This window comes from Pavona decussata, unplaced genomic scaffold (assembly GCF_977016875.1).
Source record: "Pavona decussata unplaced genomic scaffold, jaPavDecu1.1 SCAFFOLD_45, whole genome shotgun sequence".
Lineage (NCBI taxonomy): Eukaryota > Metazoa > Cnidaria > Anthozoa > Scleractinia > Agariciidae > Pavona > Pavona decussata.
The window spans coordinates 738132-750000 of NW_028145467.1; the positions used below are offsets into that span (position 1 = coordinate 738132).

General features: G+C 38.7%; 3 protein-coding genes across 5 annotated transcripts in view; 2 read left to right on the plus strand and 1 right to left on the minus strand.

The window, feature by feature from the left end:
• LOC146482533 (uncharacterized) overlaps nt 1-4226 on the minus strand; it is a 23973-nt gene extending 19747 nt beyond the window's left edge. Inside the window, exons 1-2 of one of the 3 annotated variants that reach the window (XM_085107011.1) lie at nt 3517-4226; nt 240-332 (exon numbers count right to left, since the gene is read on the minus strand). In XM_085107011.1, the coding sequence (XP_084963137.1) occupies nt 240-332; nt 3517-4011 (588 nt within the window). In that variant the 5' untranslated portion in view covers nt 4012-4226. The remainder of the gene's footprint in view (nt 1-239; nt 333-3516) is intronic. The other 2 variants (XM_085107012.1, XM_085107013.1) reach the window with 2 other exon arrangements.
• A 62-nt stretch (nt 4227-4288) lies between these two features.
• On the plus strand, nt 4289-8869 carry LOC146482534 (uncharacterized). The gene is made up of 2 exons (XM_085107031.1): nt 4289-5015; nt 7166-8869. Exons 1-2 carry the CDS (start codon nt 4319-4321, stop codon nt 7480-7482), a joined length of 1014 nt encoding a protein of 337 aa, XP_084963157.1. The 5' UTR covers nt 4289-4318; the 3' UTR covers nt 7483-8869.
• Nucleotides 8870-10285: 1416 nt separating this feature from the next.
• Nucleotides 10286-11869, plus strand: part of LOC146482535 (uncharacterized) — an 8675-nt gene continuing 7091 nt past the window's right edge. Inside the window, exon 1 of the mRNA XM_085107030.1 lies at nt 10286-11087. Coding sequence (XP_084963156.1) covers nt 10391-11087 — 697 coding nt within the window. The 5' untranslated portion in view covers nt 10286-10390. The remainder of the gene's footprint in view (nt 11088-11869) is intronic.

Genomic DNA, 11869 nt, shown 5'->3' on the forward strand with positions numbered 1-11869 from the left:
TTACCAGCATACATTGTAATACCAAATAGACCAAGGTGGGATGAATGATTGAGAAATATACAGCTGTAAGAACAGCTTCAAATCAATTCACCTAAGGGTGAGCAAGCAAGCTTGACTAAAAAGTGAAATTAATTACTATTCACAAAGTAGAGTAAAACTTGTTGCATTATTTGTTGTTACTGATAATATTATGTATTTCTGGAGTGCCATTCTCCAGTGACCATAAACCTGAGTCATACCTCTGATAATTTATTCTTTAATTCATTTATATCCTCTGCGGCTTCCTTAATGTCGCCAACTTCCTTCATCATTGTGTCCAGAAGACTTGTTAGCTAAAAATATAATACATGTATTAATCAAGCTGACTTATTATATTACCAAGGTGTCATTCTCCAGTGACCCATTGAATTGTGACAGCAGGCTAAGTTTGAACATTGCACTTTGCAATTTGCATTAACCCTCTCTAAATCCCCTTTCTTTTCCCTTTTAAAAGAGACAGTTCTGTCATTTTCCCTTTTGCAAACCACATTTTTTTTCTATTGCTTTCTACCACAGATCACAAAAAATGTTGCTTCTTTTCTCTGTCAGTTCCATCCCTTAAATTCCATATCTCTTCCTCGTTTAAAGTTCTACACCCAATCCCCAATCAGTGCAAGTGCGCATCTTTCCAAACTTAACAGATTGAGCCAAAAACAAATATTAAGCCCAGTTGTTGTCGGCTCACACTGTCAAGTTTACATTAAAAAAAAACCTTATAATACACCACAACAGTTGCATTGTAATAATTACAATGCAACTGTTGTGGTTTATTATTGTTATTATTATTTTAATTTAGCATGGAACATTTACACCTTGAGCATGAGAACATTTACACCTACATTTACAGCAGAGCTAATTGCTACCAAGAAAGGGGAGCAATATGCCAAAACCATGTCATGGATCAGAAGCCGAATTTCATTCACAAGCACTCGCTTGTCTTAGAGTTTCTAGGACATTACGAAGAATTCAACGTGACATCAAGAACACGGACATTGACATTGAAACTGCAGATGGGGCCATTTGAGAGATGCGTATTTTGTTTATTTTTTTTTCTTTTAATCAAGTGGAGCTGATTTTAAAATGCCGAATTTCATTTTTTTTTTAAACTTTATGACATTTGTTTTTTTCTTTTTCTTTACAAAAACATTATGCTCTTTTCACAATTGAATATTTAAAAAAAAATTATTACTGAAATTGTGCTTGAAAATAGTCTCTTTTTTTAATCAAAATAAATTGTAAGTAGGTTTTTAATAGCTCTTTTTATATAGACTTTTAATGTGTAAATAGCAATTTGTGTGGAATATTTTAAAGTGTATATGACACAAAATCTTTTATTAGCTTATTAGGAAGAGCTTTCAAAATGATGAAAAATGGCATTTATTTTATTGCGATAGCATTCTTGGTTGCCGAGTTATTCAAGATTTAGGCTTATGTGACGTCACAAGACTGACACAAAATGAAGGGAAATCACAAAAAATGGAATATCTCTTAAGCCTTTTTCTGTATAGAACTGAAACTTTGTAGAGTTGTTATACTCATCACAAAGTTTCATGATATGATCCACTATGACATTTCCATGGCAACACAATGGGCTCCAGGCCCTCACCATCCAAAGGATAAAATCAGAGTTTCCCTTCCCAAGAAGCGCTTTTTGCTCTTGATGTTTATTCAGTGGGTGTCAGGGAATATGGACATTACGCAGCACAAGTATAAGAAATTATGTTTGACTGTGGAGCAATAAATAACTAAAGGCATTTGTCATTTTGGGAAGGTAGAGGTCTGGTAATGAGTACGTTGCTATGGTGACATCATAGCCAGTCTATCACAATGTGTAGTTCTGTCAGCATATCAACCCTGCAAAATTTCAACCCTGTAGATGTAGTATTTGCATAGATATTCCAAATTTTGTGATTTCCCTTCATTTTGTGTCAGTCTTGTGACGTCACAAGTTGTCTAATTTGCATAAACCTAAATCTTGAATAACTCGGCAACCAAGAATGCTATCGCAATAAAATAAATGCCATTCTTTATCATTTTGAAAGCTCTTCCTAATAAGCCAATAAAAGATTTTGTGTCATATACACTTTAATACAGTAATTGAAAAACCATTGCAGTTATGTACACAACTTAAGCAGCTGCAAAAATAAACCCTAAAAGTAATTTAGGCTTCAACAGGGTCCAACCCCTTGACCTCTACAAGGCCGGCACAGTACTCTACCAACTGAACTATCATGCCTACTGGAAGATGGTCATTTTGTAAATTCACAAAAATATACCTAATTTATAATGGCGGAGAGATGGAAGTGAAAAACCTGAAATTGTATTTTAAATATATGACTTGTTCAAGTTGCATATATAACTGCAATAATTATTATGGCGTTTCATTCATTAATAATATTTTTTCATCTGCAGTTCAAATACATGAATATGAATTTCATGCATTTCAATTCAATCCACTCTTTTGTCAAATTATAGAAATTCTTCTGTCATTTAATCATTCCTGTAGTGACAGCCTCTAGACTGTAATCTAACCGACTAACAAAGCAACCAATCAAAGGCCAATTCGACTCAACAGCTGGCACTGGGGGTGCGACTTGCAATACAATAAGCCAAATTACACTTGATTTGAAACTTCTGCCTGGTCGTCGTACAAATAAAAAAAATAAGTTCAGCTGGGTAAAAATATTAATTAAGATGGCTATGGTGGTATATGTTTGGTTATCAACTTTGTAGGCAAATCGCTTCGCTCTTGCAAAGTGCTAATGCCTGAAACATCATCACTCCAATCTTCTTTACAGTGGCCAAATTACTTATCAACTCTGCTGATAAAACTAAACATTTTTTTCCACTCTCCACCGACACAGCACCACAGTTGCTTATAAACTAGCCCCCCTTATCCTTATGGTGGCAAATGTTGACTAAATCCATGTTTATATTGATTTCATATCCTTCTCTGACACATACCACACATAACATGTTCTTAAAATGTGGAAATACAAGCACAAAGCTAAAATAGATCCATTGTCAAAGAAACAGTTGTTACAGGAACTTGAAAATTTCCTCCGCATTAACAGGCATTCTTTGACAAGAATACTGGTAGGCTTAGAACTAATACCGCCACATGCAGAGTTTTAATTTCACGTCCTTTCTCAGTTAAATTTGCACTTTCGCATAGTGTACATTCACATCAAAACATTCCATTTGCTTCTTTAATTTGTTATGTAAACTTTCGCGGCTAAGGATGAAGCCGAGATATTTGTTGAATGAATCAACCATAAAGTTCATATGCAAATCACACAGCTAAGCGAAAATGACCATAAACCATGAAATTGAAGCCGGTCCCAACAGTTAGAGCAAAACAATGACCACTTACAGTAAATTAGTGTACTTCGGGAATTTGAAATGTCCAATTACAGCTGGGTTTAACACAGTCAGGTGGATTAATAGTAAAACCACAAGTTATAAAATGACCCTTACCTTTTCGATTCCAGTTTCAGTAGCTCCAAGCCTTCGATTAATGTTTATAAATTGCCACATATCCGCCACCGGGGTTCTGCCGTCTTTTTTCTGCTTAGCGCGTTGAAGAATTTCACCGTTACTAGGCAAATCGTCCAAAATCTCCAACTTTTTCTCGATCGTCGCTACCTTGGATTCCAAATGACCATGAGAAGGCGCAGACAACGTAGCGGCAGAGAAAGGTATTTTATCCGTTGGGCCTTTCTCTGTTGGCACTTTCGAGCTGTCCAATCCATCAGTACCCGCTTCTTGTGCATTTTCTTGCCTGTTCTTGAGCAGCGCAAATGCAGCCCTGAAGTCCCCTTCATCGTTAATGTCCTTGCCTTTCTTTTCAATCCCTAGATGGTTGAGAATCTCACGCAGTACTCCATGAAGAATATTGAAGTTCACAGCTCCAAGCTCTGGCGTACCCAGAGCAAGGTTGAGAAGTTGGTCAAGCTCCACTCGTATCGTCATGACATCAGGTAGTTTCTTCGACTTTATTCCTACAAAGAGTGGCTTTTCAAAACCGTGTGTTTGGATAGTTTACGACCGCCATAATACGATATTCAGGTTGCCAGAGGCAACACACTGCATAAAATAGAACAAAAAGAATAAATATTTATATAATTTCAAGATGGCGGTGAAGAAGCGGAAATTGAGCCTTCGCTCTTCTTGAGCAGTGGTTCTTCCACAAAAATGGCACACCATAATTACTTTAAATGAATTATTAAACTGACTCAATGTTTTTGCGTTCGCCTCTTTCTACAAGACTTTGTACAAGATGTCTATTGCTGAAGAAAAGATCGATACACCTAGTTCTGAAGTGCTGGAAGAAGCTGTTGGCTTGATCAAAAGGGCATTCGACCTTATGAAGCAGCAAGCCGTGGATGTTCGCAAGGAGAAGGATGCTTTTGACTCTGTTGCAAAGAAACTTGAACATGTCCACTTTGCGTCAACCATCAAGCTGAACGTGGGTGGTCAGCATTTCACTACGAGCCTTCAAACCTTGACAAAAGATCCAGGTTCAGTGTTACACGCCATGTTTTCAGGAAGATTTGATACAAAACCTGCTGAAGATGGATCTTACTTCATTGATCGGGATGGAACTCACTTCCGGTACATTTTGAACTACCTTCGCACGGGGGAGCTTGTTGTTCCAGAAGACAAGATCGTTCAAAGGGAGTTACTCAGTGAAGCTGAGTTCTATCAGGTCCAAGGAATTATCGATGAGCTCTGCCCTCGACCTTTTCTGAATTCTAAAATCCTGTCAGATGAACAGAAGCAAATCTTTGTCAACACTTGGCTCAAGGAACGGTTTTCCCGCCGCCACTCCACTTTTGTGCTGCTTTACCGAGCCTCTCGAGACGGGTGGAACTCCTCTTACTTCCATTCCATCTGCGACAACAAGGGACCAACTCTAACGGTGGTGAGGAGCGAAGATAATATTTTTGGAGATTACACGGAGAAGTCGTGGGATGGTAAGTTTTTCGTAAACTTCACTGAATATAAAATTAATTTTTTGTGAGGCGTCTAAATTTAGGTATAGATAGCTCCAGTGATCTTTTTGGTTAAATTTCTAGCGAACAAATCCCTGCCTAGCACATAAACAATAATCTGTCGTCGAAGCTCATACACCATGCCTGTATTTTTTTTCTCTTTTTTATTCACAGGATGAAATAGTTTTGTGAAGCAATTAACAGACAAAGAGCACGTCTGTTGAACCTAGTTTATTGGCCTATAAAGCTCCCCCGGGGGGGGGGGGGGGAATCCCATATGGAACAGACGGGGATGCTCGTCGGAAATTTTGAATTTAACCCCTAAAGGAGACCATCTGGGCGTGGCTCAAGCTCCTACAAGTTTCCTGTAGCTCAATGGTAGAGCTACAGCAGTTAGGTCGGTTTAACTCACCAACTGAGACTTTCTCAGATTCCGTTTTCGTGGAGTCCAGTCAGGTGAAATTTTTTGGCATCGCTCGTTGCTCACTTTCGACGCCGTAATGTAAGATTGAAGTCGACTTGTGGCAAGTCTAAATTTACCATTGTCCAAATGCTTGATGATATTGATTCCAAGACCAGATTTTCTTCCGCTTAGCCCTATTTTATTCAGTGCTCCTGAAGTCAATCAGGCACCTCAAATTCCCCCGCCAAGAACGCATTAGGGATTGACAAGAACAACAACAAAAAAACAATATCCGCACGGTCAGGAAAGCGAAAACGCACAAAACCTCCATTGAAAACGCTTGCTATGCAGCCTAGGGATACCCGACGTAAGGTATTAACGTACTACCGTACGAAAGGATTGCTGTAGTCAGTCATAACTAATACGTAGCGCAGTGCAAAGTCCTTGTAAGGTTGCTTTTCTGTACAGTCGGTAACGGGATGACCTTCAATGTGAAGCGAAGATAAATACCGGACTCTAACGTTCGGTTTAGAAGTTGTGAATGTGCCGTTGACGATGGAGGGTAGGTGGAAAAGAAAAAAAGAATTGAGTCCAGAGGTTGACAACTCTGACTCTATTTTTGCGTTTTTAACTCTTTCATATAGAAAGTCTCGTGTGTTATGAAAGGAAGAGGAAAAGAAAGGAATAGTACACTGAATAATACCTTATTACATAAAATTTTCGCGATTAAAAAAAAAATCGCGAAATTAAAGTGTCGCGAACATTACATGAGGCGAAAATTTAGTCACTCACATGATGTCAATAATGAAGAAAAAATGAGTGAGTTTATTACCACTGCAACGTTTAGAAAATCATATTTTTTGATCTATTCTGAGCCAATGTCTTGGTCCTTCTCGTCACTACTGTTTTTTGTCTAGTCCACTGCGTATCAAGACATATACACAAATGACTTGTGAGACTTTTTTAATGGCTATTGTGGTCAGTTGACTCAATAATTCACGTACAAGCATGAACTTCTTGTGGACATCGTGAGAACTTCTTTGTTGTTACTGTTGTCATATCATATAGACCCGCCGCTGCATCTTTTGTTAATTTTGACTTTATTTTAGATGAAGTCGTTTTATTTGATTCTAGGACAAGTTAAATAAATGGTGTCTTACTCGAAAATGCGGAATTAAGTGATTCAAAATAGGAAATTTCCGCAAAATCGCGAAATAAACATGTCGCGAAAATGTCATGTAATAAGGTACTTGCTAATTGTTGCGGACAGTTATTAAACTGCTTGACATTCTTTTACAACTTTGTTTGTTTCGCATCCGTGTTTTCACTTGTACTTAGAGTTTTTCGATATTTCGCATCCCTAAGGGACTAATTAGTACAGATATGTATATGCAAATGCAAGAAATTTAGTTGTTAGTTTTCTCAGTCCTTTCAGTTGATGTTGTAAATTTCAGTTCAAGTTGTCAACGTGTTTTCCGCTTGCTAGTACCAAACATTCGGTAAGATTTATTTCTGTTTGTACTTTTCTATTCGTTCCCGGTTTACGTTATTTCTTTTATATGTTCATAAGTTTTTCCTGTTTTCTTTTTCCCTGGCGAACCTCTCTCTCTCTCTTTCTGTCGGAAAAAGTGTTAAAGGAGTGTTCGGAATTAAATTGCTGGTAAACACGAGGGTTCGTCGTTAAATGTTATGGTTTTATCTCTTACACTAATATTGTTTGTAATTTCAGATTGCAGTATCTACAAACATTGCACAGAGTCTTTCATATTCAGCCTCGTGAACCCCTCTGATGTAGGACCAACCAAACTGCCACTCAAGGCTAATTCATCCAAAAAGGCCATCTACTGCGACGGTGGATGTGGGCCAACGTTTGGAGCTGGACCTGACCTATACATTAGTAGTGAATCAAATGCAAATTCAGACAGCCGCAGTAAATATTTAAACAGTAGCTATGATTGTCCACCACATGTAACGCCTTCGACATTTCTAACTGCCAGCGACAACTTTACAGTGAATGAAATAGAAGTGTTTGTTTACCAAGAATAGGCTAAATCTAAATCTAAAGTACATTTTTTTAAGGAGTAAAATTAAAATTTGGTTAAAAGTAAACTAAGGTGTGTAAATCTTTTTCTTCAGAGAAAAAAGTTTTAAAATTCGGAGCTTTTGCTTCTATCACAGTAGCTTCATCAGCGAAATGAATTGTGAAAAACACGGCTTTTCGTCTCACTTTATTATCACGTGATCCTTTTGGATCACGTGACAATTGTTCCACCAAGAACAAAAGAAACACGTGAACTCTCGCATAGCAGTTTTCTTCTCGCCGTTCCGCACTAACTGAACGCCTTCAACAGCGTAGAGGGAAAAGCCTAAAGTACGGGGTAACCAAATACTGTGAATGGCTTAAAAGCCTTAAAAACATTTTTTTCGATTGCTTGAACCCGACAGCAACAGCAAACCAGTTCCTTTCAAGAATTTATAATACAGGTAGCCAGAGCTTTAGCAAAGCTTTTATCTTGCATCACAGAGAAATCGGTTCAATCATTCATAGTTGCGTTAATATCCCTGGGCGTCATCAAATTTAGAGTTCTTATTGAGAAAGACAGACAGGTCCAGACAGTCGGTTTTTAGTTTCCCTTGATTTCTAAGAAGGAAACATGAAGTGCTGTATTACACTTGAAATTGAGGACGTCCAAATGAAATACAGGAAGAAGGATTCTAAAAGCAAAACAGCAAAGACATCACTGAAATCCGTAGGAGACAATCCATTGGAATGAGGTATCCTCTCTTGGTAACATTTCCTCCTTATTTTTCTTATGGATATAGATAGTAAAGCGTGCGAACTACACGAGCGCGCGAGAGGAGATGCGACGCGCCGAGGTAATTATTATTTTTCGCGCGTACTGGCGAGATCCACTCACTCAGTTCTAGGAAAAATAAAGGACTGCTCATAATCTGCTCATCAATATTTCTTGTTGAATATAATTTTGTTGCCTAGAAAATGCTTAACTCTACTCCAAATCCAGGTTTTGCTTTGTATTGAAAAATGTCATGTGGAAAAACCTTACGCCTGGATATTTAATGCTGCCTGTATAGTAGACAATGATCATCATTCTTAAAGACTATAATTATAACATAATAATGGTGTGTAAAGTACTCTAATGAGGTACTGACTGATGTCGGCTATGTGGTGGGCGTGGTTCCACCATTGAGAGAGCGTTTAAACTAATTAAAATTGTAAAATCTAAATCCTACATCAAGAAAAACTTGTGACTTTAATAAAAATCAAAAGGGCTATTATTGCTCATATTGTCCTATCAATTCGAAACTTTAACTCCCCCCCCCCCCCCCCCCATCCCCCGCAGGCATAACCTGGGCATTTGAGTATTTTCTGTGCCCAGGGAATATGCAATTTGACGCAATCGGCCTTCCCGGGGTTGAGGACTTACGTTTTGGTAACTCTTGAATAATGCAAGAGCAACTTCAACCTCGTTCCCAGGGCCTTTTCCCTAGCTTGTACAAACAGTACATGAACAGTAGAAAAGTGTAGCCGGATCTTTGTTAAATAAAACGTAAAATCAAATGCCAGCCGGCTGATCGGACAGCTGACAAAACTAACCTTTTTCAGGGGCTGCAAACAGCTAAGTAAAAATTGGAAATAAATAATTAAGTTTTGCTCGGGCTAGTTGTGTAGAAAATTCGAATCGGAAGTGCCGAAATGTCAAATTTTAAAATAACCTTTTTGTCCAGCGTAGTACTTGTGCTAGATGTCGCTTTTCGTGAGGCTCTTCCAGCGCGACGTATTGTAAGCATTTTATAACTTTAGTTAAGCATAGCGGCATACAGGCGAACCTCTTTATTATAGAGGTGTCTGTTCTAGATAAGTAGGCCGCTTTATATGGATTTCGGTCTCTCAGAGACCAAGTTAACTTGGTTCTAGCTTGTGAACAGGCTCCCAAGTGGGTATAAGAAAAATCGGGCGAGCGGAGAGCGGTATGGGGCGAGAAAGAAAGAACGAGCTCGATTTTTGTCTTCGCCCTATACCCCACTTGGGAGCCTGTTCACAGGCTAACTTGGTTCAGGAATGGTTCTGTTATATGACTTATATGGTTATCAACGTGTCGACTGAGTGTTGAATTTTTCATCATCTGTTGAGCAATCTCATCTTCCTGGGCCTAGTAGCTTGCAAATCAGTGGTTAAGGTTATTTGCTGGCGTGAGGTTTGGGGTGGAGATTCTAAAAAAGAACGTTTGATACACAATAAGCAGATTTTCTAAACAAGACTCCAGTAAAGGCTTATCAGTATAGTGAAAGGAATTTCGCAAATCTCTTTTAATTTTTTCAGTTCACATAAAAAAAGTGGTGTAGTAAGGCAAGGACCCTGCACGGTCCCAGAATTGGTCACCTGGCTCATCTTATGATTTTCGAAACTACTAGCTAGTCAGTCAGTTTGTTCGATCTTTTATGTTTAAAGTCTTAATTTGCTTTTCAACCAGAAGTCTACCAGACGCAATTGAATTTACAGGTATATAAACAAATTTTAAATTACATTTAACTGAAGTTCAGAAGGCAGGAAAGTGGAGTCGTCTCTTCCTAACCATTGCCAAGACATGTATTATCAGGGGGATTGCTTTATTGCTTCGAACAAGCTTCGAAAATAAAACAGCGGCGACTTTTATATCATGGGATGGCGATGGGTAAATGGAGGATTCCTTGAGTCATGGGCGATGGCTATGGCTCAGTTAAAAGCCTTTGAAAGCTAGGTTCTTGTTTATTTTTATTCCCTGTATTAGGAAATCTGTTCTATGGAGGACGGGGATTTGATTAGCCCTGGGGACGAGGTTTCCATGGAATAAATAAGAGGTACAATACAATAAAGTTAAATGAAGTGCCAACCCGACTCGGAGTGTCTGGTGTCAGTTCGAAGGTGTGCTGTAATTCTTTGTGCAATTGCAAGATGTCTGATGACGAAAAACAGATCGATGCTCCAAGCTACGAGGCGCTGGAAGAGGCTCTTGGCTTTATGAAAAAAGCTTACGACATTATGAAGCAACAGGCTGTGGATGTTCGCAAGGAAAAGGAAGCCTTTGAATCTGTTGCAAAGAAACTTGAACATGTCCACTTTGCCTCGACCGTCACGCTGAACGTGGGTGGTCAGCATTTCACTACGAGCCTTCAAACGCTGACAAAAGATCCAGGTTCAATGCTGCACGCCATGTTTTCAGGAAGGTTTGACACAAAGCCCGCTGAAGATGGATCTTACTTCATTGATCGCGATGGAACACACTTCCGGTATATCCTGAATTACCTGCGCTCAGGGCGTCTCCTTCTCCCCGATGATGAATTAGTTCGAGAAGAATTGTTAGAGGAGGCTGAATTTTATCAGATTCGTGGAATTGTCGATGTGATCTGCCCCCCATCATTTGGTGATTCTAAAATCCTGACGTCGAAGCAGAAGAAAATCTTTGTCAATACTTGGCTGAAAGAGAAACTGAAGCAACCTGGCTCCTCCTTTGTGCTGCTTTACCGTGCCTCTCGAGACGGATGGGCAGAGTCTAAATTTCACTCCATCTGCGACAATAAGGGGCCGACTGTAACCGTGGTGAAGAGTGGAAACAATATTTTTGGAGGTTACACAGAGCAGTCGTGGGATGGTAAGTTTTTAATAGAGTGTGTGCACGGCGGCCATGTTAGAGGACTAAAACAATAGAAGATATTTGCATGAAAATAGAATATATTTCCCAAAGGAAAATCATTGTATTATTTCAGTTCTCCAACATGGCCGTTGTGCACACACTCTATAAAAGCCCCATTCACCCGAATTGAGAAAATGGGGCGCAAAATTTCTGTACCAGTTGATTTGAGAGATGTTCAGAAGAACTTAAGGTATTTGGCAAAAAAAATTTGCCAATCAAATTTGGTAAGTGTATGTTTGGTGACGAGCGCAAAATGTTCTATACGTTCGTCTGTATACAGCTGTATAATCAACGGGAAAATTTACAGACAAATGTGTGAAACTGGTGTTACAACTCAGCATTTTTGTTCCATGCTTGTCACACGATGAACATTAAACTTTGCCCATTTCATTACTGAGTTTAATGTTAACCATCTTCCTCTGCTTATCACCCACACAGCACATTCAACATTGCTGACTGTAACAGTATGTAAGACGTGCTATATACCTATTAATTTTCGCAATGCTAAACAACCCTTTTCATCTATCACAGAAGGTTACAGTTACACACTAAAGAAAAATACAACAGCATAAACTATTTAAACTTAAATTCAAACGGAAATACAATAGTTTCAATAACAAAAGAAAATTCACTATCACCAATGGGAAGCTTAATTAAATATTCCTGAGAAGTCATGTCAGTGTGCATACATCAAAGTTCGATTTAGCAACCGTCAAATCAAGATCATTTTCACAATAACA